Genomic DNA, 26,930 nt, shown 5'->3' on the forward strand with positions numbered 1-26,930 from the left:
TATCTATCTATCTATCTATCTATCTATCTATCTATCTATCTATCTATCTATCTATCTATCTGTTTTGTTGAATTTCTCTGTGTAACAAGCTCTGGCTGTCCTGGACTTGCTTTGTCCTGGATCAGGCTGGCCTCAAGTTCACAGAGATCCTCCTGCCTCTGCCTCCCAAGTACTGCGATTAAAGGCGTGCGCCACCATGTTTGGCACAACACTAGAATCATTTATTCTTCCATTCAATGATATGTTCCCCAGCTCAGTGAATGGTACTTGGCGTCATCTTGCTAGCCCTAGATCCTTCACTCTGGGTCTGATATATTTCAGTGCTCTCGGTTAGTATAACCAATGTTGACCCCTTGTGGACATTTTCTACAGACTGCTCACCCCCTCTCTCAGTGTAGGGAGCCAGGATTTCCCGCTGGAAACTTACTTGGCTTCGGGGTCATACTCGGCCCATATTCTCTTGAATTCATCCAGGTGATGGGGACCAAGGATTGACCAATCCCTTGTCAGGTAGTCAAAGTTGTCCATGATAACAGCTACGAAGAGGTTGATGATCTGCAGGGATCGATAAGTTGGTATGATAAGGCGCTTGTCAAGGCCCTTCCACATTTGCTGCCAAAGCCCACGTCAGTAGCCAGTGCCCTGGCCAGCTGGACGCCAACATTTCTACGTATCAGCAATATGCTAGCATTTATGATGCCAGCTGCTAGAATTTGGGTCCCTTGGCCCAAATTCTGTTCCCTTGAGCTTTGCGAGGCATGAACCCTACATGTAGACAGAACAGCTTCCTTTTTACCAAGTTGCCAGGGACAGAGAGGGGCCCTGTCTGGTCGTCTTTCCCTCACTCTTGAGCACGGTCTCCGAGACATGCAAGTTCATGATGCTTTTCCACACATCTCTGTCTTCTAGAACAATGCTACCATGACAAGAGGGACGAGTGGACAAGGAGTCTAGCTGAAGTGTTCTGGGCCAAGGCTTCTAGCCCTTCTTAGGGGTGAGACATGTCTACTAACTCAGTCTTCCCAGGACAGCTCTTTTGCTAAGATTGCCCTGACCCCACACTGCCCCAAAGCTGTGCCCATCTCTGTGCCATTGAGTCCCCCTTGAGCTTACCAGGAAGGCACAGAGCATGTAGAAGCTGATGAAGTAGAAGACGGCAAAGCTGCTGCCACAGGGGGTCTCCCCTTCTGTGCTGTTGCTGGGCTCAGACTCTGGGGCACACTTCTTGCCTGGCATACAGGCCAGCATGATATCCTGCCAGGCCTCCCCAGTGGCACACCTACACAAGAGAGGAGAGAGAGTCCAACCTCAGCTGGCCCTGCTTGCCCACGCAGGCAAGGCTCCCGCTTAGGCCTTGCTTAGGGATTTGCTGAAAGGAACTGAGCATCTGGTTTTCATTGACCATCATGTTCATTCAATGTGGAAATATGAACCGCTGTCTTGAATGTCTTAAAACTTTAGACACACAGTTAAGTTTTTGAAAAACTTGTTCTTTCATCTGTGTGAACTTTTTAGATGCAGCTATGTAGGCCTATTTTAGCCGTAGTTCATTTTCACTGCTACACAGGAATACCTGCCATGAATACATTAAAAAAAAAAAAATCTGCCCTTGTTAAGGGAGTGGGTTTTTCAGAAAAGTTATTGTTGCTGTCACGGTTAACAGTGCAGCAAGCATGCAGGTCCATGTCTTGTAGAGCTACCAGGTGGAGACAGTGCCTATCTTCATTTTCACCAGGTAGCACTTGTCTGGCTTGGACTAGTGTCATTGCAGACACATCAGCTCTTGGTGGTAGAGAATTTTAAAGAATGTCCCTCAGAGGACTGTGTGGAATGACATCTTACAGCTATTTATTTCAATTTGGCTTTTCTAGGCCACCCTGGCCTACACGCGGCCCCGTCTGGAAAAATAAATAAAACAAATACCTTTCTAAAACAATTGGCTTTAAAATGATTAGTAGGTTGAGGGTTTTTATTTTTGCCTCCTCTTGACTGCGTGTTCAGAGTTTCGCTCATTTGGCTCCTGGGCTATGTATATTCGTGTTCATTCTAGGGGTCCTTGGTATTCTCACAATAATTTCTTTGTAAGTTACATGCACTAAAATGTCTCCTTCTAGTATACGGCTTGTCTCTCACTTTATTTATTTTAACTGTAATACATTCAACTGAGCCATCGCCCCAGCCCATCTTCCTCACACTGTTGCACCGGATAGAACTTTCAACAAAATACTCACGACAACGGTGATAGCACAGCATCTTGTCTATTGTATCTGCTAACTGGTTATGTCACTGGTGATATTCTTGGCGGCCCTCCCACCTCACTGGCCCTACCCATTCTTGTAATGTTGACTTGCTTGCATCTTCTGCACTTGGATCAGCCTTCGTCTTCAAATGGCAGCACCCCACAATTTAGTGTGTATGACTTCTTGCTTCTGTTTTTAAAAATCGGTACTGGTTCATCTTCTAGGCTGAGTAGGGAGCTTCCTGCCTCTTTCTGTGACTGAGAGTTTGTGTGACTAGGAATGATTTATTCCTCGATCGCTGATGAAAACACAGCAGCGTGGGCCTTGCAAAAAGGCTGTGATTTTGACAACCTTTTCAATGTCTATTGTAGCTAATGCTGCTCATTTATTGAGAGCATTTCAGCGTTAGCATTAGCACTAATCTGCACCTTGCAGGGAAAGCTGCTCCCCCTGATAAGTTTGAACTAAATGGCCGTGCTCATGTTGATTAATGTGATTAGTGGCAGTCCAGAAAACTAAACTCGTGGAAATATTTTTCAAAAAATAATTTGTTCTCTAAATTTGTAGTTTCTGAATTTATCAATGCTTTTCCGGTTAATATTTTATTTTTTTCTTAAGGAAAAAAAAACCCTATCAAGATTAATTTATTGCTGCCCAAATATTCTGTGCACCAAGTAATATGTGCAAAGATGTCTTTCTTAATAAAAATTTTGTACTTCATATTTTCCTAGATAAAAGCAGGCCCTTCGGCTGGGCGTGGTGGCACAAACATTTAATCCCAGCACTCCGGAGACAGAGGCAGAGGTAGGTGGATCTCTGTATGTTTGAGGCCAGCCTGATTTACACAGTGAGTTCCATGCCAGGCAGGGATAGGTAGATGATGATGATGATGATGATGATGATGATGATGATGATGATGATGATGATGATAATGATGATAAGCACCTACTATATTTAGATCTCCAAACAGAATGATATAAATTAGTTCGTAGTACTTCCTTTCTGTTTTCGTTGTTGAACTTTTTGTTATTATTGTTTGTTTGCTTTTTAAATGTCTTCGCTTATTTTGAAAATTCTCGTTTTGACTGGCTTTGGTCAGCAGTAGTGAATGATGGATGGTCTCAGGGAGACTAACTATTACTTGGCAGCTGATTCGTGGCTTACTTGGCCTTATTCACATTTAGTGCATCTTGGCCTCTTGCCAGTTTTTTTTTTTTGTTGTTGTTGTTGTTTGTTTTGTATATTATTTTTGCACAGAGCAACATGCCAGTGTTTGTGTCACAGGACACCTGAGGGAGGCTGGATTTGGAGTGCTGTGTGTTCTGGTCCTGTGTATCTTATATTCTGCATATGTGGACCTTTTCACAAAACATATAAATATAATCTATAAGGGATTGAAATGTCTGTGGGTCTTGCCAGCTTTGGGGGACCCAGGCAATGAGAAATGCTGGCAGTGGACACAAGGAATATCCTTGTGCACAAATCCCTTCCAACTCCCAAACCACCAAATGCAAAGATACAAGGCAGCCTGCGGTAAGGTTTGCATAGCTTCTCTCCAGGACACATTGGTCCCTAACAGGAGGGTCCACTCCTCAGTGCAGAAACACAGCCTGCTTCTGTATGCCCTTCCTACATTCATTCAGCCCAGAAAGCCTCCCAGCTTCACCCGAGTGCCAGAGGCCACTTCTGTGCCCCACACTTCTTGTAGCAGGTCCAAAGCTTATGTTCGCTGTCCACTTTAAAGGGTTTCTGGCAGCCAGTGGCCAGAAAGGGGTACAGCTTCATCCCTGAAGTCGCCGATTATCTCAGAGATGAAGCAAGAATGAGGCATGGAATTCACCCACCATTCCAACAATCATTTCCACATCCATAATTACCCTACACTTTCATGCTTGGTGTTTGTCCTTTTGTTTTATTAGTGGTTATATTTCATAAATGCATATTTACTTATTGGTATTTTCAAAGCCATCTTCTAAGGACTATTGCTAAAATTTGTTTTGTGTTTTATTTTGGCAATGCACACTTTTGTTTTCACGAGTGAATTCCTTCATAACTTGGGATTATTTTGTTGTTTCACTTGCCCATCTGTTTATTAAATATAATCTCCCAAATAAGGACACTTGGGCTCTCATTTTCTTTGGTGTTGACCAACCCTGTTCCTGCCCCTATTGCTGAGGAGTTGTGCCTTCAAGTTAAGGCTGATTAGTGGAGAGATTTAATATTAATATTTTAAGTGGATATTCTTCAAGGGGCCATTTCAGTGTATAATTTCTAGTTTTGCTGTATTAATGTTGAAGAAGTTTTAGAACTTATTAAGTTTCTTATGACCTAAACTGTGGCTACTTTTGTGGATGTTTCTGAGTGCTCAAATGGAATGTATCTATTTGCCATTTATTGAGGGCAGATCTATAGATGACACCTCTTAATTGTGTTGTTTAGATGGTCTTTTACCTGTGTCAAACTATTATTTTTATGAACTGTATATCCAGTAACTTGATATGTGTTTACTTTCTCCTTGTGTCCTATTATTATATGTATTTCCAAACAATATTGTTAAGCTCATATTGTTTGTAATGATCATATATTATTGGCTTATTAAACTTTTTATTTGTATCAAATACCCCTCTTTGCTCTGTCTAACGCTTCTTACCTGGAATTTTACTTCCACTGATGCTGTGACCGCTGTACATACGTGGTGAGTCCTTCCGGAATTGCCATTTCCCACCTCTATCTTCACTCTCTCTGGGTCATTTTGTTTCACTAATTCTATTACAAATATGCTAGCGCTGGAATCCTTCACACCAACGGTAGAGCATCAATCACTAAAATTTGTAATTATTCATTCAAATGAGTAGGTTTCCCTGTGAAATTTCTCTGTGTGTGTGTCATGCCTGATCTTTATTTAAAAAAAAAATAAAAATTATTCACAGCAAATGCGTGGTGGTCAAAGAACAACCTGCAGGAGTTGGTGTTCCCCTTCTACTCTGTAGTCCTGGGGGCCAAACTTAGCTTGTCAGTCTTGGCAGCAAGGACCTTCACCCACTGAGCCATTTTGCTGGTCCTAATGCTTGTTTTTTAATAGAAACATTCAACAGGCTTATAATTTTAATATCTTTGTATATATTACCTTCTTTCCTTTTATTCTCCTATTTTTATTTATTTAAGTACCACTTTTACCCTTCCTTTTGATAAACCACTGAAGTTTCCTTTGTCTAGGGCCTTGGGTTTGTCAGACGAGCACTGCACACTGAGCTACATACCCACGCTCCTTCCCCTGCTTTGAAATGTACACAATTTCTTTGTATCTGGTTGCTGACTTTCAGTATTAACACATGATTACGTCTATGCTACTTTACTCCTAGGCCTACAACAGAGAGGTCACACAGTGACTCTCAGCTCCTGAGATGGCACATGGCTTATGTTCCTCTTTCTGTTCATGTGCTGGCTTGCACTTCTTGATTTGCATATGGGGGACCACACCTACCTCCCAGGTTTAAATCCCACCTGTACACATTCGGTGTTACTTTTACTGTATTGTTCAATTAAGTCTCCTAGTATTTTGTTGAGGATTTTTTATATTTATGTCAATTAGGGGTATTGTCTATAGTTTCCTTTTTTGTAGTGTCTTTGTATAGCTAGCCTCAAAGCACAAAAACAAACAAAACCAAAAAAATAAAACAACAACAAAACCAGCTTATAAGGATTTCCCTTCAATGTTTTACAGTTTTTGCACGTTAAAAACCTTTAAGTTTTTTTTTTTTGGTCTTTTTAACTGGTGGCATTCTAAAAAGTAATCATAAATAAACAGTTACAGATATTTGGAGATAAGATTGAGAAAGGGTCTTATAACTCAAATGAGCTTAGGCCTCATGGTCCTCCTGCTCCAGCCTTTTGAGTTCTGAGTGCACAGGCATGCACTGGCACTTTTGGTGGGTTAAATATTTGCCTGCTAACCTATTCTGCACTTAGTAGGGCCGTTTACCTCTGAAAGCTTACTTTTTTTTTTTTTTAAATTATTTGATCAGCCCGTTGTTTTACTCTCTTCATTTTGTCTATTAGTCTGGAATTTCTATCAGATGGTGCAATTTTTCTATCTCTATTCTCTCTTTGTCTTAATCTTTATTTTCATTATTTTGCATTGTACTTCAGCCATATAGTAAGTGAACCCCAGTTGATCTTTCAGCTCATCAAAACATTTTTAGTTGTATCCTTTCAACTATACATTGCATCTATTTAAAAAAAAAAGTTAGAAGGGAGGCTGGAGAGATGGCTCAGCGGTTAAGAGTACTGTCTGCTCTTCCAGAGGTTCTGAGTTCAATTCCTAGCAACAGCATGGTGGCTCACAACCATCTATACTGGGATCCGATGTCATCTTCTGGCATGCAGGTCTACATGGAAACAGAGCACTCACATACATAAAATAAATAAATGAATCTTAAAAAAAAACTTACAAAGGAAAATAAAAGCATTTAACATTTGTATTTTCTCTTCCTTCTTTTTTGTTTCGCAATGGCTGCTGCCACTATTTCTTCTAATTTAACAGAAGCCTTATAGTCTTTAGTTACCCTAACAATATGAGTTGCATTTAATGTCAAATAGTTTGGATCTGCTCCTTCCTTTTGTCCTTCCTGTGTGTTTATTTGTGACTTGAGTGTGACACAGACACCTCTTCTCCCTGATGACTTTTGGGCTTATTGTCAGTTGCTCTTTGTGACTGAGAACCCAGCTCTCTGAGTAAAGTCTTCATCATGGAAGCTCTCTGGGGAATAACAGATGTGCTGAGGGGACTGGTGGATAGTTTCTCCCTGAGGGTAGGTTTCCTGAGAGGGAGTGTTCTGCTGGGTCTTTCCAAAGCTCTGGAGTGCGACATTCAATGCTGTTCTCACAGCTGTTGAGCAGAGTAGAGCTTCCCCAGAAAGCAAGTCCCAGAGGATCAGTTCAAATGGTGGCCTGGATCTTGCCTGTCCCTTGCATCTGTAGACGCTCAGCTTGGAGATGACCCAGGTTGCTTGCCCACCCTCCACGGTCTCAGACTGTCTGGAAGCGTGCCAATCTTAAGTCTCATTCTTTTGTGAACTGAACCCCGTCTACTTTCTTCCATTTAGAAGTTCCTCAACACTTCTAGTTCCCCTAGTAGCACTATCTCATCTTTTTCTTTTCCGCCTTTCACAGCATTGGGTGTTTGCTCTTTGAGAAGATATTTTCTGCCATTAAGAAAAACAGGAGAGACCAGCCATGTGGCAGTCTGGGCTCTGCCACCATCTCCCAAATTTAAGTGTGGCATGAGATTGCCATTGTTAAATATCAGCTCACAACAGACAGCTCTGTGTTCTGATGGTGTGTGTCATCTGGGACGCAGTGAGGCCAGGCTGTTATTTAGGGCACCCATCATTTTGATAAATGTATTTTGAGCAGCAACAAACTAGGGCGTGGGACCAGATTCTGTTAGGAAATGGTGGAAGTAGTGTCACCTGGCAGGTTTTCTTTCCCATATGCTCTGGAAAAGGGCCTCAAGGACCTGGCAAGCGTTTGCTTCGGAGACAAGAGAGATAGTTTCACCTACCAGCCTGGGACTAGGTGGAGTCATAGAGTGTGACACCACACAAAGCAGAAAGGTGAGAAAAAGATGGAAGTGGATATGGAGATGATGGCAAGCCAAGGGAGAAAGATGGTTGTATTGAAGACCAACTCAGGGCTGTGTAAGAAAACCACCTTCTCAGCCACACCTGTGGTGGCACATTTCCAAGGAGTAAGGTGTCTAAAGGATGGTTTGGTAAACAGATTGTCGGTGAAGGTCGGTATTTCGCTCAAGGTCAGTGTGTTGAGGCTTGCTTCTACGTGCCTGGTTGGATGCCAAGCCACAGTGCTTTCGTTGTTTAACTTTGACTCCCCAGTGGCTGGGGCAGAGGAAACCCAGGACATGTGCATGGTGCTTTCTGGCTGCACATGGGAAGTTGGTGTAGATGAGACCTCCTGGCCAGGAGGGCAGAAGAGGCCATCCCATTTCTGTTCCCTTGGCTTTTCCAGGGATGGGCTAGCATCTTGTAGGTGTTCGATGTCACCTGAGACCCAGCTGAAGAGCAGTAGTCCTGGAAGTGTGCGTGTGCATGTACTCCCATCACCCGACACCCACCTGAACAGCAGCAGCACGGCCTGGGGGAAAGTCTGGAAGTTGTTGTTCCGATTGATCTCTGTGGTGTCATTCAGGGCGATCTTCCCAAACACCTGGAGAAAGAGGGATTCAGGGACCAGAGAAGGACAGCATGCTCATCTCTAGCCACTGTCTAACAGCCTCTCTGGTCCCAGTAACTCTGGGATGAGCTGGCTAAGCAGTCTATGACGGGACCTAGCAGACACCGGCTGTCCCATGATCCTGGACTCCAGCTCCAGCATGAATAACTTTCGGAGGAAATGTACCCTCAGCTCTCAGGGAAGGCCCCTCAGCTCATGGAAAGCTGGGGCTGGGGGTGGTTAGCGGATGCAGAGATCAATGTAGGAACCAGGGCATTCTCTCCTTTGCACCTCCAGGTACCCAAACACACGGCTGATTCTTGGATTTTGCCATGATATGGAATGGGTGGTTCAGAGCTTGGACAAGCTTAATTCGTTCTGATGTCGGGGCCTACTTGCATTTTTCCCTGGCCCTCTGAAGGTATGTTTATCCAGGAAGCTGCCAAAGCTGTCTCCTTGTATCTGATGTTAAGGCAGCCTCTCCCTCCCTCCCTTCCTGCAGGGAGTTTTAGAGATTTCATACAGGGAGCTGCTAAGGGAAGCTCTCTGTTAGTGTACAGGCTTGGCTGGGGCGGTGCTGCCTTACAGAACCTGGAAAGACTCCTCTGGAGTCCTGAAGGGGTAGGAGAACTCTGGGTGAGGGAACAGAGAAAGTGCAGCAGGCTCCTGGAAGGAGGCTCCAGAAAAGGACTGCATGTATGATAGGCAGAACTTTCTCTTTTCTTCCCGCCTCAAATCAGGCACATCGGATATGGACAAAGCAGAGGATGCTGGTGGGACACGCCCGCTTCCTGCTGTCTCTCGGAAGAGGCTGCTCTCTCCTGAGGCCCACGCCTTGATTTATAAGTGGTTTCCCCACTGCAGAACAGCCCCATCCCGTACTGCCTCGTGCCCCTTACCTATGCCCCATCTTATTGGGGTAAGTTCCAGCTCTTTGGACGTTGAGTGACAGGCAGAAACAAAAGTCAGAAAAGACGGAAGAAAGGGGAAGGACTATGGCTCTTGGGGCTCAGAGGAGACCAAGGAGGCAGAGTTTCTCATACCTGCATTCCAATCACCGCATAGATAAAGAAGAGCATCACAATCAAAAGGGCCACATAGGGCAGGGCCTAGAAGGAAGCACAGAGTGGCCATGAGACCCAGGGGTACAGGCCGGCAGGATCCTTGCCCAGAAAGCATTTCATTCCCAGTTCCACAGCAATCAGCTGTTTGGCTTAGGAGGACTGAGCACCAAGGAGAGAACCTGAGAGCTCTGGCTTCCCAGGAGTCAGTCTATCTATCTATCTATCTATCTATCTATCTATCTATCTATCTATCTATCTATTATCTATCTAATGATCTACCTTTTGGGAATGTAGTTGAGGGCTTTTACCACTGAGCCCTGGTCCCAGTCTACAGTTTGCTTCTAAAAGCAGGCTTCAGAGTAATGGAAGTAGCACTGTGGTGTTTGTTGAGAACAATCAAAGGAGCAGCCCTCCTCAGACTACAGCTAGATATTTGCACAAAGAAGGAGGGGGTGATGGAAGTTACACAACAAGACAACTGTAGTCACCAGGGAAAAGTGTGGAGGAGGCAGCTTATACCCCAGCTTTATCCAATTATTTTTGTAGAAACGAGCAGTCAGCGCTATTGTCATGAAACCATCTAATAAGAAGAAATGTAAAAAAAAAAAAATATCATGGACTCACATCTTATTCCCTCCACTCTCCAGCTCTGGAGCTTGGGCATATGACATAGCTTTTCTGGACCTGTTTCCTGATCTGAATGAGGAGGACTGATAAAGCTTATCTGGCAGGGGGTGTGGCATTAAAATGGTTTAAGGTTTGTGAACTAGGCAATATTTCAACATATACAATATAGACAACACAGTAGCTATTACATTATTGGTTCCACACTTTTTAGTCATTCAGTGTGTCCTGTAAGCAGAGCCATGGCCACTTTCTGGGAGGCACGTGGCTCTCAAAGCCTTTTGTGGGAGCATAGGAACCTGGCTTTCTGGCTTGGGAAATACGTTGCCCACACACCACTAGATGGCACTGAGAGATCGCACAATGTTTTAATAAACGGAGGGCTCTTTGGCTCCCTGAGCAAGTCCCAGTCTTCAAGGTCACCCCAGCCACTCCCTAAGACAAGGAACTGTGGGCGTGTCTCAGGGGCCAAGGCAGGATCAGCCTTCTGTCTTGATTCCATTAGGGCCAAGGATCCAAATCCTTAGAAACTCCCTTCACCTTGACCTGAGAAGCGTCTTGGGTAGGGAGACCCCAGTTCTCATTAGGTGTCAAGGGGCCAGCAGAGTGGTTGGTACATGGCGGGAAGAACACTGGAGCTGTGTGTACCTGGGCTGGACCTCTCCCGTCATCCATCAGAGAGCTTTGTGTGGCATTGTCCCCAGAGCTGAGACTTTGGAAGGGGACTCCAAACAGGGTAGGCAAGGGACCAGAAGGCAACCGTCCTCTAGGTACAATTGCAACTTTGAGCACATCTGGATAGAGACATACTCCGTGCCCTATCTGAGCTCGAACTGTCCAGGGCAGGGAACACAGAGCCCTAGATGCAGGGTCGAGGGCATTCTAAGAGTGGATGTGTGGGGCGAGGGGCTGGCTCTCATGGTGCCTGGGAAGCACAGTTGGAAATTTCTACCATTGTTTCCCAGGAGTTCAAGTGCCCTAACAGCTTCGTTTCTCATGAACTTTACATAAACGAAGCACTCCTCAGAACTGGCCGCACAAGCCCCCTTCTCCAGTAAATTCTTTGGAATGTGTTGGGCCCTCCATTTTGGAATCTCAGGTCTGCTCTCATCCTCAGTCCCTTCAGAACATGGAAAGCCAGGTACTATCACCCTGCTGTCACACACTGACACAGCCATCCCTCGGCCCCTATGCTGGGCTGGGCTGGAGCTGTTTATTTCCTGGTCTGCTCCTGCGGTTGGGGGTGGGGGTGGTGTAAGGGGTAGGGAAAGTGACGGTGGAACACTAGGGCATTCCACTTCCTGGGAGCAGTGGAGTTTGTGTCTCTACCAGCTTTACAAAGGGGCGGGGGTGGCATGGCTACCTGGAATGACTTGATGAATGTCCACAGCAGGGTCCGGATGCCTTCCCCACGGCTCAGCAGCTTCACCAGGCGCATGACCCGGAAGAGGCGGAAGAAGGTGATGGAGATGCGGGAGTTCTCCTCTGCACTCTAGAACCCGTTGGCAATAGGGGGGGGGGTGCAGTTAACACAGCAAGAAGGCGGGGCAGGAGGGGATCCTCTGAGAAACAGCCATTGGTTGAGAGGAGGCAGGCCAGGGTGGGGTCAGCTGCACTAGACTCTTAACTTAGGCCCCAACTCCCCACTTCTGAGGGGAGAGGCCTGTACCTTTCTTTCTAGGTTGGCAGCCCATCCCCAAGGTCTCTGCTAAGACACAGCCTCTATTCCATGACTTTTTCTATCCTCCTCTTTCCCATAATTCCCAGTTTTTCAGATATCACAAGCTTTGGAATCTGGGCCCAGAGCTACTGCCGAAGTGGCCTCTGTCCCCCATGGTGGGAGAAAGCTATCTTCTCAGTTGGGAGTTCTGCCATGTGAGTGAAACTCAGCTCTATCAGGAGACGGGATGGTGTTGTTCCCTCCCAGCTGTCTGAAATTGCCTCTAAGCATGCCCTGCCCACTCAAGTCTCATTTCTCTCTGTCCCCACTTTCTACTTCCCATGGTCCTGTCACAAATAGCTGCTGGGAAATGGTGGTAGTGGCCTGCTGTGTTACTAGGGGACAGCCACAGTCATATGCCTCTGGAGTCATATGCAACTCTGGAGTTGCTGCCCTCTCAGGGCCTCAGAGGCTGTGACCTTCCCTAGAGATCCATAGTCTGGAAGGACTGACGAAACCAGCAAGACAAGGCAGGAGAGGCATCCTGTGCTCTGAGTCCCAGAAAAGGTTGAGCCTGGTACTATGGAGTAGCTGAGGTACCTGCTGCATGGTCTTGGACAGAGAGAAAGAGAGAAAGAGATGGAGGCAGCATTGAGGTTAGGGGAGCTGAAAAGGGATTAGAATTCCCAAGCTGCTGGGAATCTCTGGCCAAAGGTTTGAGACTGGCTTCTTAGTCTGAAGGAGCTTGAAGATACAGACACATGTAGGTCTCTGGGGGAGGGACACAGCTGTCACTTTTTGCCCCCATACCTGAGAACTGACTATATGCTGAGCCCTCCTGCTCGCATGAGCAGCTGGCTGTGTTCCAAAGCTCCGAGAGCTGGTGGGGGCCCTTCCGCCTTCCCTGAAGCTAGTGCAGCCTGCCCAGCCCCGCTGGCAGCCCCACTGGGAGAGAAAGGACCTTAGAATTTCCTGTTACGGTTCCCGTCCCAGGCACCCCTTGAAGGAGGGGTGTTAAGCTGTCCTACCCCATCCTGTCCCTCTTGCTGTACTTGATAGTGTGTCTAGACCAGGCCCCCTCTCTCAGCACCACGCCTACCTGTACCCTGAAATATTCCTTAGTGCTAAACGTCAGGGTTCCATAAATTCCAGTCTTCCTCTACGGCCTTCTGGACCATCCTTCTAGATGGCTTTATCTCAATTCTATCTGGAGGGCTCTATGCAATGAGCTTTAGGAATATTCAAAGGGTAATAGGCTGGACTGACGAGCTATTCAACCTCCAGGTCAATGACCCTCACTCCCAAAGGAGGCAGGATAGTTTGGGGCAGATTTTCCAGATCAGCTCCACCCTCCATAGAGGAGGGCTCTGAAGAAAGCAAGCCAGAGAGTCCTGGTTTTCAGACCCCTCCATATAGGACGAGAGTCAAAACATTTCTTATGTTTTAAAACTGGGGCCGTTCCAATTGCCATGAAGACTCTAGCCCTGCCCGGCAGCAGACAGCCTCATAGGTGCTGGGGATGTGTAAGGCCAGCAATGCTGGTCCTACCCAGGACATCTTTGGCTCCTTTAGCCTCTGCGTCTGTTTGCCTCCCTAAGTTCTATTTTTTGTCCTTAGAAGGAGGTTTGCTCTTCAGAGAAGCGTATAAGGAGCTCAGGTCTTTTTATTATGTGTCAGTTCTACTATGTCCCAGAGGGGGAAAAAAATAACCACAACAAATCAAAACCAAAACCAACAGGACAAGCTGAAGTGGGGGACTTCAGCTGCGGATGTTAATCATTTGTAAAGCTGCTGTCACTGGGACATCTTCTAGGTCTGATGGATTAAAAGACAAAAACATGTCTTAGGCAGCCTTTCTGCCAGGTGGGCTGCACTGGAGATCATTACTACAGCTCTCAATCTGGCCTTTAGGGTTTGGCAAGTCATCAGCCTGGTTTGGAAGGAGTGATGGCGCTTTTAGGGGAAGCCATTCCAAGGAGACGTCATGGTCATGTGGTGAGGTACCTCTACCACTCAGCCCTGTACGCTCCTCCATTGGGAATGGTTTGGTTGGTTTGTTTCCCTAATTCCCATGTGTTACAGAAAGATGACTCTAATGCAAATGTAATGAACTTGGGGAACTTGGAAAGACATAAGACTAAGGCTCAGGGCCACAGTAGAGAGACTGGAGGCCAACCCTCAGGCCATAGCAAATCCCAGCGTGTGCCTCTCACACAGCCTTCCACAGAAAGCTCCGGGGAGTCTGGTCATCACAGAACCGAGTAGGACTGCCTTTGCTTCTAGCTGGACCCCGTCCCCACTTCCGTCTTCTCCCGGGAGCTCTCATCACAGTTCCCAGAAGCATCTTTCACAAATTCCCACCTTAGCTGAGACACAGTCCTTGGGACGTTTAACAGGAAATAGCACGGGCCCAGTTCTCTCCCAGCGGATCATGGTGACTCACCACCCAGAGGAAGCTTGGGGAAGTTGAGGAAAACCACTATACACACACCCTTGCACAGCTCACGTGAGCACAGGCAGGTAAGGCACACAATGGACACGGTGGCCACATGCAATGGGAGCTGGGCTGGGCTCCCAGAGCTCCGGAAGTTGGGGTGGATAAGAAGTGGGTGGCTGGAGGGGGGGCACAGAAGCTGGGAATGTGGTCCGGAGGGTTTTTCTTACCATAGAGGGAGAGCATTGGGTATGTTCAGCTGGCTTTAAAGAAAGGCAGACAGAGATAAGCTGTAATGAGTCTCCAACGAAGAGCCTGGTACTCTAGGTCTTGGCTAACAGAGGAACAACACAGTGGTAGGAAAGGGCATAAGGAAACAAGTGAAAGAAGTACACAAGCGTGGGCCTGGCAGGGTGAGGAACACCAATGAGAGCATGGGCTGTGTGTCACTGGGCCACATGGCCAACAAGGACCCAAAGGTTCTCCTATCCTATTCAGTGACCACCTCTGGCTATGAGTGAAACAACTCAGCCTCAATACAGAGGAGGAAGGGGGGTGTCTTTCAGGTTTGTGGATGGAGCTCAACTTTCATTTTCAGCTAACCTTTTGGGACCCCCCCTCTCTACACTTTGGCCTGCTCTATGAAGTGCGGGCTGAAGGACAAACCCTGGTTTACATGTGTCCATCATTGTCCACACACAGTTAAGCAAAGGCACTTCAGGGTGACAGCCTTTCAGGTTAGAGAAGACTAAATTTTGATTATGACCAGAAGGAGATCTAAGGAGGTGGTCATTGACCCTCACCAGAAAGTACTTTCTCTAAAAGATTAGGCTGGCTGGACAGGACCTTGCCTGGAGCTCAGTTCAGGGCTTTGGCTACTGACATGAAAGTATGTGGACCTGCTTTTTAGTTCTGAAGGCCTTGTACATATTTTGGGATAATGTCAACAGTACCCCAAGAGTTGTTTTCCTAGGCTAGAGTGCTAAACTTGTTTGGTGGCAGGAGCTCACAGGAGCACATCTTGGCCCTTCCTCTCCTAATTTCCCTAGGGAGATACCCCAACCCTGGGCTCTTGCTACAGCAATCATCCCTGACTGATTTACCCATTGGTGCTGTGGCCTAGGCCTGCACCTTCAGATGAAACAAGTAACGGGATTTTTGAAGGAAAGAACTGTTCATAGTTAGATATTTTCTTGAAGTCTGAAAACACTTCTTGGTGACATATTTCTTAGCAATTGATTTTTTAAAAAAAAAACATTCCCATAGAGAGTTGGTTTTGATTGTTTAGGGAGTGGGAGAGAGCGAGCAGTGGAAGAGGAGAGTAGGGCCTTCCTTCTCTAGTCATTGTAGTACACAGTCTATATGAGCTTCTGTTCTGATTGCCAGCTGCCTGGTCAGTCTGCATGTCTGGAGGGAATGGGTCAGTAGGATTTGGCTACTGGGTTGATACAAAACTCATCAGATGAACAGACATACACATACACAAACAGACACACACACTCTCACACACACAGACATGCACACTCAAATGCTCATTACATTTCTTCTCTAAGCACCCAAGCCCCTCTTCCACTGGCATGAGACAGCTGCCATGATGTGTAAGCCTCTGTTTCTTAGTGTACGTTTTCATCCCATCCGCACCCCAACCCTGGTTGGTCCAGGGCCTTTACTCTTGGATTACTAGATAAGAGTTCCATGTCTCTGGGGACTCAGCAGTGGAATGGGAGAGCCACATGGAGGCAAATCTTCTCTGTGGACATGTCAGGGGTTCTGTTGTGAGGTTGTTCTGGGTTGTTGCTTTGCTCCTAGGTTCATCATAATGTCACCACAGCTCCCTATCATTTCCAAGGACCTTAGATAAGCAATTAAAGAACTTCTGGCTCAATCTCATCTTAAATAAGACCAAAAATGGAGGCAATTTAGAAAATTCACCAGCTCAGCTGGCTCCATGAAATCAGCCTCTAGTCATCACAAAGAAATAAAGTGTTTTTATTTTACCACTTGAACACTGGGGACCCCCTCAGCAGAGGGCTTTGAAGATTCATTCACCGTGGTCATCTTCTCTCCTGATGCTTTTTAACTGAGCCTTTTGTTGCCTACATTAAGATATCATCTACTTATGTTATATTTTACTTCAAAATTTAGGCTTAGGTTTGATACTTCTTTGGTCCTTTGTTGTTTTAGTATCATGTCCTGACTTCATAGTCCTTAGGTCTTGTCTTCATAGCAGGAGACAATATTTCAGAGCAGCTTGGGATGAGGGCTCTCTGACACCTATGTCTTAGGCTCCCCAGCCCAGGTAATGACAACTTTGCAAAGAAAGCCGAGAAACTCCTGGGCTAAGTATTTTTTGAGCCTTAAATCCACACTACCCAAGAAGCTTTTGTTTGGCTGAGGTAGTGTCGTCTTAGCAATTCCTCACACACTGTGCTCACATGGTCTCAGAAACCCAATTCACAACAGAGTCAGGACATAATTACCCAGTGAGCTCTGTGTGAGAAGAAGCCTGGGCAGGGCAGATGGTGTTTCATAGACAACCTCGTGTGATCATCCAGGTCTTTAGTGTTTTCCTAGCTACAATGAAAACTCTTTGGTGTGCTATACGGGGGAGGGGGAGCTGGAGCTATTGATATTGGATGTCCAAGGTGTCCCAAGCTATGCTGTTTAAGCCCATGGTCTTGTCTGCCTTGTTTGCTGCTTTGTGAGTCCCTCACATTTGTGGGGATGGACACACAGCAAGCAGAAGTCTCCATGCCCAGGCCTTCCTCTACTGTAGGAAGGAAATGGAATTTGGGAAGGAGCCAACAGGCTTCATCATCAGGGACCCACTAGGAAGCCATTGGTAACTGGAAGTCATGCCTGTGGCCTTGGGGTGGAAAGATGCTGCTGGAGAAAGGCAGCACCAGGGATGGTGGAGAGGGGGACCTGGAAATAGCATTGTAACTCATCCTTTCCTGAAACTGACCCAGCCCTCCTAGCCTGTACTCTACCCCTGTGTCCTTTTTCTCTTGTCTCTCCTTGTCTCTCACCCCTGTTGATTTGGCCAGTGGATGTGGTGTGCATTCCATCTCTGTTCCTGCTCTCCCTCGAGTCTCTCTCCTACCCCTGCATCTGTGCCCCTGCATCACACAAATGCTCTGTGTGAACCTTCCAAGGGTATCCAGCATTGCTTGGCTTAGCATCAGTACAGGGAAGTTGGTAACAGTTCTGTGTAGGTCGGTGGCGGGAAGGCACCAGAGGAGGGCCTTACAGTGACAGAAGCCACAAACCCCTACTTTTAGTGACGCTACGCTGACACCATCTCAGTGCATGGCTGCAGCTCTGTGGGAGTGGAACTGCTGATTGATGAATAAGACTTTGGACAGCTTGCTTGCCTTGCCTGGGCCAAGATTTCATATGTGCGGGGGGTTGGGGGTCCTCAGGTCTCAATTGTTGTTGTCATATAGTTGTCCTGATGGCTGACATGGTCAAGGACTAGGTCTCATGGTGTCCCTTTTCCTTCTTCTTCCTAACCAGCCAAGGTAACAGCAAATGCCATCAGTTCTTAGTTTATTTTCCTGCTCTGGTCATTTATGTGGCCAACACCTTGCAGCTAGTAATTCTTCCACACTTCTTCTCCTGAACTTGCCTAGAAGGTCCCAAGGGTTGGTGTTCTTTCCCTAGGACTATCCCAGGGCCTGCAGCTCTCCCTGGAGTGGTCTCTCTTGTCCCCATCTCTGTACAGTGCCCGCCTGAGCCACATGCGAACCCAGATTGAGGTGAATACACTGAGGTCCTGGGAATCCCAAGAAAGTAACAAATCTTATCTCTCCACACCTATAATGTAGGAAATGAGGTCTTCTAGAGCTTTCGATGGTTTAAAATCCTTTCAGAGGCACCATGAAAAAGTGCTCAGGAAAGCTGTTGGTCACATCCTTTAGGATATCAGGGAGCACTCTGGGAGGAGGCTATCAGAATGTCCACGGACAACCATGGAACGTTTCTAGAAGGTTTGATTTCATACCCCTGCCCTAGAGAAGAAGCCAGGTTCCACAAGAGTGGAGTAACAGCACACATGGATCCGGCAGGGCTCACAAAGGAAGAACGGGGCTGATTTGGACAAGGCGAGCTACTCGGGAGCAGAGCAGAGGCCTGGATCTGAGGGAGCCTTACAAGGCAGAGTGGAGGCCTTGGAGGGGCACTTGGAAACAGTATCCTGCAGCTGTTAGGAGGACGCCGTTCTGAAGCTTCAGAATTCAAATTTAGGATAAAAGGGATGTAAACAGCAAGTGGCTCTGAACATAACAGTCCCCACCCGTTCGTGCCAGGTGCCCCTGATCGGCCCTCTTTGAACCCCCTTGTCCTTATTCTCTGTACCTACTTATTCTCTGTAGCCTCCTTGCTAGAATGCAAACCCGCGAATGTAGGGCCTTTTGGACACAGATATAACCCAGGGGACCAAAGAAGGGTCTACCCACAGAAGGAGACTGTGAGCATGCAGAGATGAGGGGGTTCTGGCTCCCCAGAATAGATGAAATGTACATTTCCTGCAAGGGAGGGGCACTCACCTGGGAAAGCTAAGAAAGAATGGTAGATGGATTTAAACATGAAAAATACGTGTAAGGACTTGACAGTGAATAAGAGACTTGGTGAGAGGACAATAGCCATGTCCCAGAGAAGCCTGAGGTGCTGGCTTACAGGTAAATAGCCATCATGGATAGCTTCTGGATAAAACATGTGTCTGGGAATCTGTGCCTGTGATGATAGTATGTGTGTAGAGAAATCTGGGAAGGCTTGGGGCAAGATGTAGGGATGCAGAGCTCCTGAATTTTCCTATGGGACCCTACAAAAATTCTGGCTCTGGCCTTGCAGCAGCTCATCACCTAAAGGCAGATAAATGTGAGTAGGGTGTTCTTTCTTATCTTGCTGCTGCCCTACTGGCTGTTGTCCTACTGGCTGCTGACAGCATGCGTGGCCACAGGCCTGCCAAACTGATCATATGGTTGTTGATGGCTTGCACTTTCTCTGATGGCTGTACCTGCTGGTCACCTCCACACGTCCAAATAACAGCAGCTGAGGAAAGGGACATTCTTGGTGCGTGCATGCTATAAGTTACGGGCATGCCAAGGAAATGGTCTAGTTAGAGGCAGGGGCTTTGAGAGGATGTGATTTGCTTGGGTGCTGTAGTTTTTTTACTTTCTAGATCTTTGCAGTTGACACTGGGCTTTTGGATAGATACTGTTACGTGAGCACACATTTTACATAGAAAACTGTATACAGAAATAGAGATGTCATGGCAGGGTGACAGCTGTAAAAGAACCACAGAGGGACTCCTAGGACTGCAATGCCACCATGGGAAGCAGCCTGCTGTCCTTCCCCGTGTTTTCCCACTGTGCAGACCTCTGCGCTGATCTCTGCATGAGCCTGCGCTACTGCCCACAGACAGGTGGCAGAGCGTCTGCCTTGTCTTTCTTTTCGCTGCTCTCCCTGCAGGGCCCTCAGGGCAGCGCAGTGCATGGCACAGACGCTAAGCATAGAGTCTGGCCTTTAAGTTCTGAGACTTAAATAACAACAGTAATATAACTTAGGGTCCACACAGACTGCATGCTAGGAATCTACCCAGAAAGGAGGTTAGTGGCAGTTTTGGAAGACTGCCTTTGTTATTAAATAACTAACTGGAAGGAGTCAAGCCTAAGGGTTTCTATGCATGTGTATGGGTGCACGCACCCACCCACGCACCCCCCCCCACACTGACACGAAGACACGCTTAAGGTCTCAGAGACAGAGGGGCAGTTGAGGCTGGAGCTGTAGGATAAGCAAGGGAATATGCAATAGGCGAGGGGTCAAAGGAATGGATGTATGGAGAATGTAAAATCCTCCTTCCTAAGTCCGTGGCTACACAGAGGAGAATCAAATCAGCGAGAGAACATGTCAGTTCAAAGTCTTAGGAACGAGCCAGGCTGCGTGGAGTGGGTGGGATGTGTGGAGGGCAGAAAGGGGATCCCAAATGTCTAAGATCAAATCCCAGAATTGGGTCCTCTGTGTTCTTATTCAGTGGTTCTGTCCATCAAAGGTTTATGCAAACATTTTCAAGTCTCTCATGGAGAAATAATGACAAAAACTAAACAATAAATGTTAAGGACTAACTGCAAGAGGACTTGCTTATAGATAAAGAGAGGATACTTAAACATGCCAGTAACAAGAAGACATGTGCAAGAACTGTATAGAAGGAGGCAGCTCTGGGGAGGAGAGGGTGACATGGCTGTGGCTGTGGGCCCTGCCTGAGGCCTGTGAGCCAGGGGCAGGTTATGAAGGGCAAGGGGAGAGCAGGTGGGTGCACAGTCCACTCTCTGTGGTGAGTTCACATGGGTATGAGGCTCTTACGTGGATCCTGTTTCTGTGGCATGGGAAGACAGAACCCACCCAACAAGGCTCTCAGCAAATCACCTGGCTACCAGGCTCTTCACTGTTTCTAGAGAAGGGAGGACAAACAGATCCCAAATATGTCCAGTACATTTCTCTCTCAAAGTGTCCAGCATGGGCTACTGATGTTTAGACAAAGCAGACACAGTCTATTCAATGTGAAGACAATCAGGTAGTTCTTGGGAGAGAGGAGGCCATGGCTGACAACGCAGGCAAATTCCTAGCCTCAACTCTGGGTGTTGTTTTGAGAGCACACCGATTTAGGATGTAATAGGGATAGAAAACCAACAGGGGAAGAGGCGGTGTCTGGGGATGAAGTTTTAGGTTAGAAAAGGTTTGGGTCCCAACTCCAGTGGTTTTCCAGAACTTGTAACGAACCCTTCATTTTCTCACTCCATAATTCACATAGCTGCACCCTCCTATACAGTGTGAGTCATGCCAGGCTGATTATAAAGGGAGAGAGAAAAAAGATGCAGCAGCAACCAACACTTAAAAGGAAGTCTTAGTGCGTTCCAAAGATAAAAAAAAAAAAAAATTTAAAAAGAAATCTCCAAACAAAGCAACAAGGAAAAAAACAAAACAACAACAACAAAAAAAAACCAAACAACATTTGAACCAATTTAAACAGATAAAAAAAAAAAAAAAAAAAAAAAAAAAAAAAAAAAAAAAAAAAAAAACAAAGAATAAGGAGGTGGGGCACAGGAAGTAAAAAAAATGAAAGACAAAAATAAAGCGGGGAGAAACAAACGGATGTTAGAGCAGGCGGGGTGAGCTGGGTCACAGACGCCATGTACTTACGTGTACCTCGGTGATTGCTATATCAACAATGCTACCCACAACAATCAAGGCGTCAAATGTATTCCATGCATCACAGAAATAGTGCTGCATGGGGCGGAAAAGCCAGGAAAGAGAGAAGGGGACAAACCAACAAAAGAGGAGAAAACAAAACAAAGGGAGGAGGGAAAAATGAAAAAAAAAAAAGAGGCATGAAAGAAAGGAGAGAAGAGAAAAAAAATGAGAAAAGAAAGAGGTTACGTGGGTATATTAGATACTCTTACCGCTCTACAGTTGTGGCGGCTCAAACCTGAGCAACCTGGTTTTCGCAGGATGGAGAGGCCTGACAAAAGCTAGGTTAGTTCCGAGGTGGGTGGGCGACAGACAGCCACCCGGAAGGAAGGCAGCCAGTGCTGGCCCGACCAATGTGCAGCCTGTTCCCTCCGCTCAGCTCTGCGCCCTTGGGCCCAGCGTAGCCAGGACAAGTGGGAAAAAAAGGAGAACAGATTTCTGCTTTTTTTCCCCCACAAGACGACGGCAGGTTCAATAAAAAGCATGACTGGAGGTGGGTAAAAAAAAAAAAAAATCAGAAATTAAAAATAAAAATAAAAATAAAAAGAGGTAAACGAAGAGTGAGTGAGAGAGAAAGAGAAAGTGGAGGAGGCGGAAGTGGTGGAAGGACTAGGGTCCTCGGGGAGGGCAGAGTGATACTCACATTAGTTTCACTGAGAATGACATCAATTATGCTCCCAATCACGATGAGGAAGTCAAAAACATTCCAGGGATCACTAAAGTAACCCTACATGAGGGAGGGGCAGGCAGGATGGGGATTAAAAAGGAATATTAGACAGACAAGAACAGAGCAACATCACCATTAGAATCACTGTCCTGGCACTTGAGTGTGGTTGGGAGTTCCAAACGTCAGCGTCTGGCCAGGAGCCTGGAGCCTGGGTTGGGTTAGGAGTAACAGGGGGTATTCAGGTCAGCCTTCCTGACCTCCCTTTCATGGTTTACATGGTCCACATCTTCTCCGCCTCCTCCACAGAGGACCCTTCTACTTCCTCAGGAGAGAAGTAGCCAAGGGTCTAGGGAGTATGAATAAGACACAGTGGCATAGGGCGTGGCTGGACTCTACTTTTTATGTGTCATCTCCTATGGTATGGTATGGTATGGCATGGTATAGTCTATAGTATATGGTACATTATATATAAGCATATACTATATGACCTATACCCTCAGTTTTCTCTATTAGAAGGACCTATCAGGAGGGAGAGAAGTCAGTGGCTGGTGCCTTTTAGTTGATTGGACTGGAATCAAAGCTCAGAGAAAACCAAAAGACCGAACCACTCAAGCAGTGTCTGCAGTAGGCTGGACTCTGCGTAGGTGGAATCAGGGTTAGCCTCTTTCCTGTATGGGATGTGGCTATACATCTCAGGGCAAGCCTGCCTTGCAAAGGCTTTCCTAACAGGATAGAAGTGTCTCTGGGTCTCGGAAGCCTCTCCAGACAGTACCCTCAGTGCTGTCTCTTAAGTACCGTGCAAGGCTCCTTGATATAAAAAGTCTCAGGAAGATGAAAATGCTGCTGAAGTGAGGGGAGTTCTCATCGACTTCCCTGGGCACAGGTTTGGGGAGGTGGGAATGGTTGGTGGGCAGGACTACTGCCTTCTTAGAAAGGGGATAAAAGCAGCAGAGGCTTGGAGAAGAGAGGGAAAGACCAGGGTCCCAACTTTACTACTGTTGCCTGGGTTTCATCAACTTTCCACTTACTCAGAAGAGGAAAGGGATGAGAATCAACAGATGACCTCCCGAAGTACTTTTGAAGTACGTGGACAACTCTGTGGCCAGATGTCCAGAATGCCCCGAGGGCTGGGAACTGCTGGGTAGGCAGCTGCCTTACACAGAGCAGGTGGCATTCTCAGGTCCTGAGAGGTGAGGCAACTTAAAGGGCCATGTCTCAGAGCACAGAGCCACAGCCTGGGAACCCCCCAAGAGCAGTAAGTACAGTCACACAGCCCTTGGTGGAAGGAGAGCTGTCTTCTTTAACGATGACATTTGCTCCTTTTGTTTTCCAGGGATCGCTCTCACCGGTGTCTGGAGTTTGGCAAGAGGCTTTGGTTGCTGGGAGAGGGCTCAAGGAGCTCCTTGGCTCTTTGCTTTCTCAAAGGCTGCCAGCCCTCTTTTGCACTTTTTATGCACAGGAGCCAAGCTTATGCTGTACCATCCTCCTGGCTCTGTCCAGCTCCCTAAGTAGCCTGGCTTCCCAGCCATCTCCTTCTAGAGTAAACGACATGACAGGCTGCCCTAGGGCTATTATTCTTAGAAGAGGAGGTCAGGCCACAAGGGAAGAGGACTGTAAGTTCCCAGGCATTTCTGCCCAAAGAAAATCAACGTTGTCCCAGGAGGCTTGGGGCAGCCAGACTGGGGCCGAGGCTGTTCAGGTTACAGGTCAGGCTAGGGTCAGCCTGGGCAGGGGTTCTATTGCTGGTTCCCTGGAGCAATGCCCTGGGTATTGAGAGAAGTCAGGGACTTTGCTCTTCCAGTTACATCTCATGCTCTAAGCAGAAACAAACAAACAAAACAAAACAGTTTTTATATACCACTCAGGGTAGAAAGGGGGGTGAGTAGGAGTGAATCTCCCAAATGTACCCTACATATGTGTGTGCTTTAGAAACGGGATCTTGGAAAACGCTGGGGACTATCTATAAATGTGAGCTGTTTGTTCAGGAGTAGAGCTAGTTCGGAAGGAAAATCGAAGAGAGGTCAAAGAAGAGAAGGGAGGGAAACAGGACTAAACGTGAGACCGCAGGATGTTCAGCACCAACCTAGAAAATGTGGCGAGCAAACGTTAGTGGGGTACGCAACATGGATCAGGAGGAAAAGAAGGGCGGGGGTCTCAGAATTCACACAAGGAAGGGGAGAGTCGGGATCTCCATCCACCGAAGACCTGAAACAAATCAGTAAATGGGCGGTGGTCCGCAACACCTCTGAGGGAGGAGAGAGAAGGAAGAAAGCAAAAAGCAGGCTACATGGCGAAAAGCAGCTACACACCGTTAGTCTGCTAGCAAGTACCAGGGGAAGGGGCTGAGATTTAAAGGGACTCTGTCAACCTCCAGCTGTGCATCTCTGCTTGCCATTTCTCTTGGACTTATTTTTTTTAGGTGCAAGAGAAAGAAATGATCCTCAGCCGTCACCCTCCCCTGGCCCTGGCCATAGCTGCACCACTGGACTGGCTAGGCCTGTTTGGGATTAATCACGACTCCTGTTCCAGACTGTGTCGCTGGGGCTTTTGATAGACTTTGCCCTCTGGCATATTACCTCGTGGAAACCACTGGGTACAGAAACCAACTACTTCCCTTGTTGCCAAAGGCTCCGGTGGACCAAGTCCTGGCAGACACATGCACATCTGGAATGCAGAGGGGTCAGAGCAACTCCTAGGGTGGACAGTCCCTTTAAGAGGCAGCTTTCACCCTGACCCATTGACCCACATTCCCATCCCTCTTCCCCTTGGCCCATTAGTTCTGGACCTTGAGGATGACTTCAGATCCAGCTTCCAAATCTCTATTCCTCCCCTCCCCTTTTTTCATTCTTCCCACTATTTCAAGAACCATCACCTCCTACTTGCCCCATACCAGAAGCAAAGCCTACACCCACCAATTTGGTAATAAATAGGTTGTCCAAGGGAGACACCTGGCCAAGTCCTTATATGAGGAGCCTGGAAGAATATTTCTTCTATAAGCTCTGGTGTGAGTCAGGTCTTTTCTTTTATATGCATGCATACCTATTTTTTTTTTTCCATGAGCAATGGGGCTTGGGAGTAAAACAGAGAGGAAGGTGGTGGACTCAAACTTCTCTTATAAAGTCAGTTTGACTAGGACCAGCTTATGGTAGCCACCAATCTTTTCAATGGTGAGTGCGTTCCCTATAGTGGGAACATAGAGACTATTGTGCTGGATGTCTTAGAAGTGGCAAACCAAACCTCTGACTGCCCAACCCCTCAGAGCCAGGGAAGGTGGTGCTTGCAGAAAAGATGGTGCGTGTATGGCTAGAAGCTTTCTCTTGCCACCTGAAACATCCCACATGCAGAGTGGACTCCCCTTTCGAATTGCCAGCATCTTGTGATGAGATTAGACTAGGGGCCTCCCCTCTGGCCTAGCCAGGGAAGGTTGGGCATGGCTCCCACTGCCAGAGCCTGATCATCGGTGTTTAACCTCTTCTCACTAGGCGAAGTAATGGACAGCCAATTAACGTCTGCTTCAGAAAAGAATTTTTGGGAAGGAAAAATGACTACAAAAGCTCCATGCTATCTATTTCACATGCACAGGGATTTTGTATTTTCTTCTCTTTCGGATCAGCTCTGCCTTCATTCAGGGATGTCATGGGCGTCCTGCTGTGTTGACAGAGGCAATGGTCCTGACAGTGTGACCTCTGGAGACAGTGGGTTTCAATCCTATCCTGCCACTTGCTAACCGGGCAACTCTCTGTCAGTGTCCTATCACCATGACAATGTACATGTGGGAATCAGTGAGAGAGAAAGTTGGTTTTAGTTCACGGCATTGTTTCTGCTGCTGTGGGTCTCTGGTGAGACAGCGCACAGTGGGAGAAGAGGTCTGACCATCTCATGGTGGCAAAGCAAAGGAAAACACTTCAAAGACACTCCTCCAAGGACCTAACTTCCTCCCCCTAGGGCCCTACTTTGAAACATTCAATTGCACCTCAATAGAGTCAAGATCCAAACAATAGCATCAAGAGTGGGCAAATCACTTACACTCTCTGCACCTGTTTTCCTATGTAGAGACTGGGGCTGACCAGAGTGTTAAGCTGAGGTTTACAAGATACCACACACACAGGGGACTTAGACCTGCACGTAAGCTGGGGGAACTCTAAATTCGTATTAGCTATGGTCAACATTAGCTAGATATAACCTGCCTGCCTCACTGCAAAGTAGCACTCACAGGCCCAGGTGAGTGCCCATGTGGGGCTGAGCAAAGGGAAAATCAGAACCAGGCATCTAGAAGCAAAATATGCAGACTGGGAGTGAAGAAGCCGAAGATTCTTGGGCTTGCCAAGGCCCTTTCTGCTCACCATCTGGTCACTAGTCTTGAGATGCTCTTGGTTCAGTCAGTCAGGCAGGCACTGTCAACATTGTGACAGAGTGCAGGCTGTCATGGCTTGATTTTATTAGACTCAAGTTCATATAGATAGTTTACTGCCAACTTCTTAGAAAGCAACTGTTAAGTCAGGGTAGACGTGGTCTTCCCTGGGCTTGAAGGCTTGTGGAGAACAGTGCTGGGCTGCCAGGTGGGATGGCTTCCATCTCTGATACAGAGAGTAAGATCACTGTGGGAGAGATTAGGGTACACCTCCTCCAATATAGAATTCTGTGTTCTGTTTCTCCTCTGCCCAGACCGGAAGCCTCCTCTGTCAAAGGAGCACAAACCTCACAACAGATCATAGGAAGCCACAAAAAAAAAAAAAAAAAAAAAAAAAAAAAAAAAAAAAAA

At 46.9% G+C, this 26,930-nt stretch overlaps 1 protein-coding gene and 1 long non-coding RNA gene across 2 annotated transcripts in view; one reads left to right on the forward strand and one right to left on the reverse strand.

Moving 5' to 3' along the window:
- Positions 1-3,053, forward strand: part of LOC129674333 (uncharacterized) — a 3,518-nt gene extending 465 nt beyond the window's left edge. The window contains exons 2-3 of the long non-coding RNA XR_008719794.1: positions 910-994; positions 2,972-3,053. This is a non-coding gene — a long non-coding RNA (uncharacterized LOC129674333). The remainder of the gene's footprint in view (positions 1-909; positions 995-2,971) is intronic.
- Cacna1c (calcium voltage-gated channel subunit alpha1 C) overlaps positions 1-26,930 on the reverse strand; it is a 184,150-nt gene that overhangs the window by 22,549 nt on the left and 134,671 nt on the right. The window contains exons 27-33 of the mRNA XM_055604274.1: positions 21,454-21,537; positions 14,484-14,516; positions 11,523-11,651; positions 9,515-9,580; positions 8,374-8,465; positions 1,114-1,279; positions 428-555 (exon numbers count right to left, since the gene is read on the reverse strand). Of these exons, the coding sequence (XP_055460249.1) occupies positions 428-555; positions 1,114-1,279; positions 8,374-8,465; positions 9,515-9,580; positions 11,523-11,651; positions 14,484-14,516; positions 21,454-21,537 (698 nt within the window). The remainder of the gene's footprint in view (positions 1-427; positions 556-1,113; positions 1,280-8,373; positions 8,466-9,514; positions 9,581-11,522; positions 11,652-14,483; positions 14,517-21,453; positions 21,538-26,930) is intronic.

The sequence above is a fragment of the Psammomys obesus genome, unplaced genomic scaffold, assembly GCF_907164565.1.
Source record: "Psammomys obesus unplaced genomic scaffold, mPsaObe1.curated_primary_1811, whole genome shotgun sequence".
Classification (NCBI taxonomy): Eukaryota; Metazoa; Chordata; class Mammalia; order Rodentia; family Muridae; genus Psammomys; species Psammomys obesus.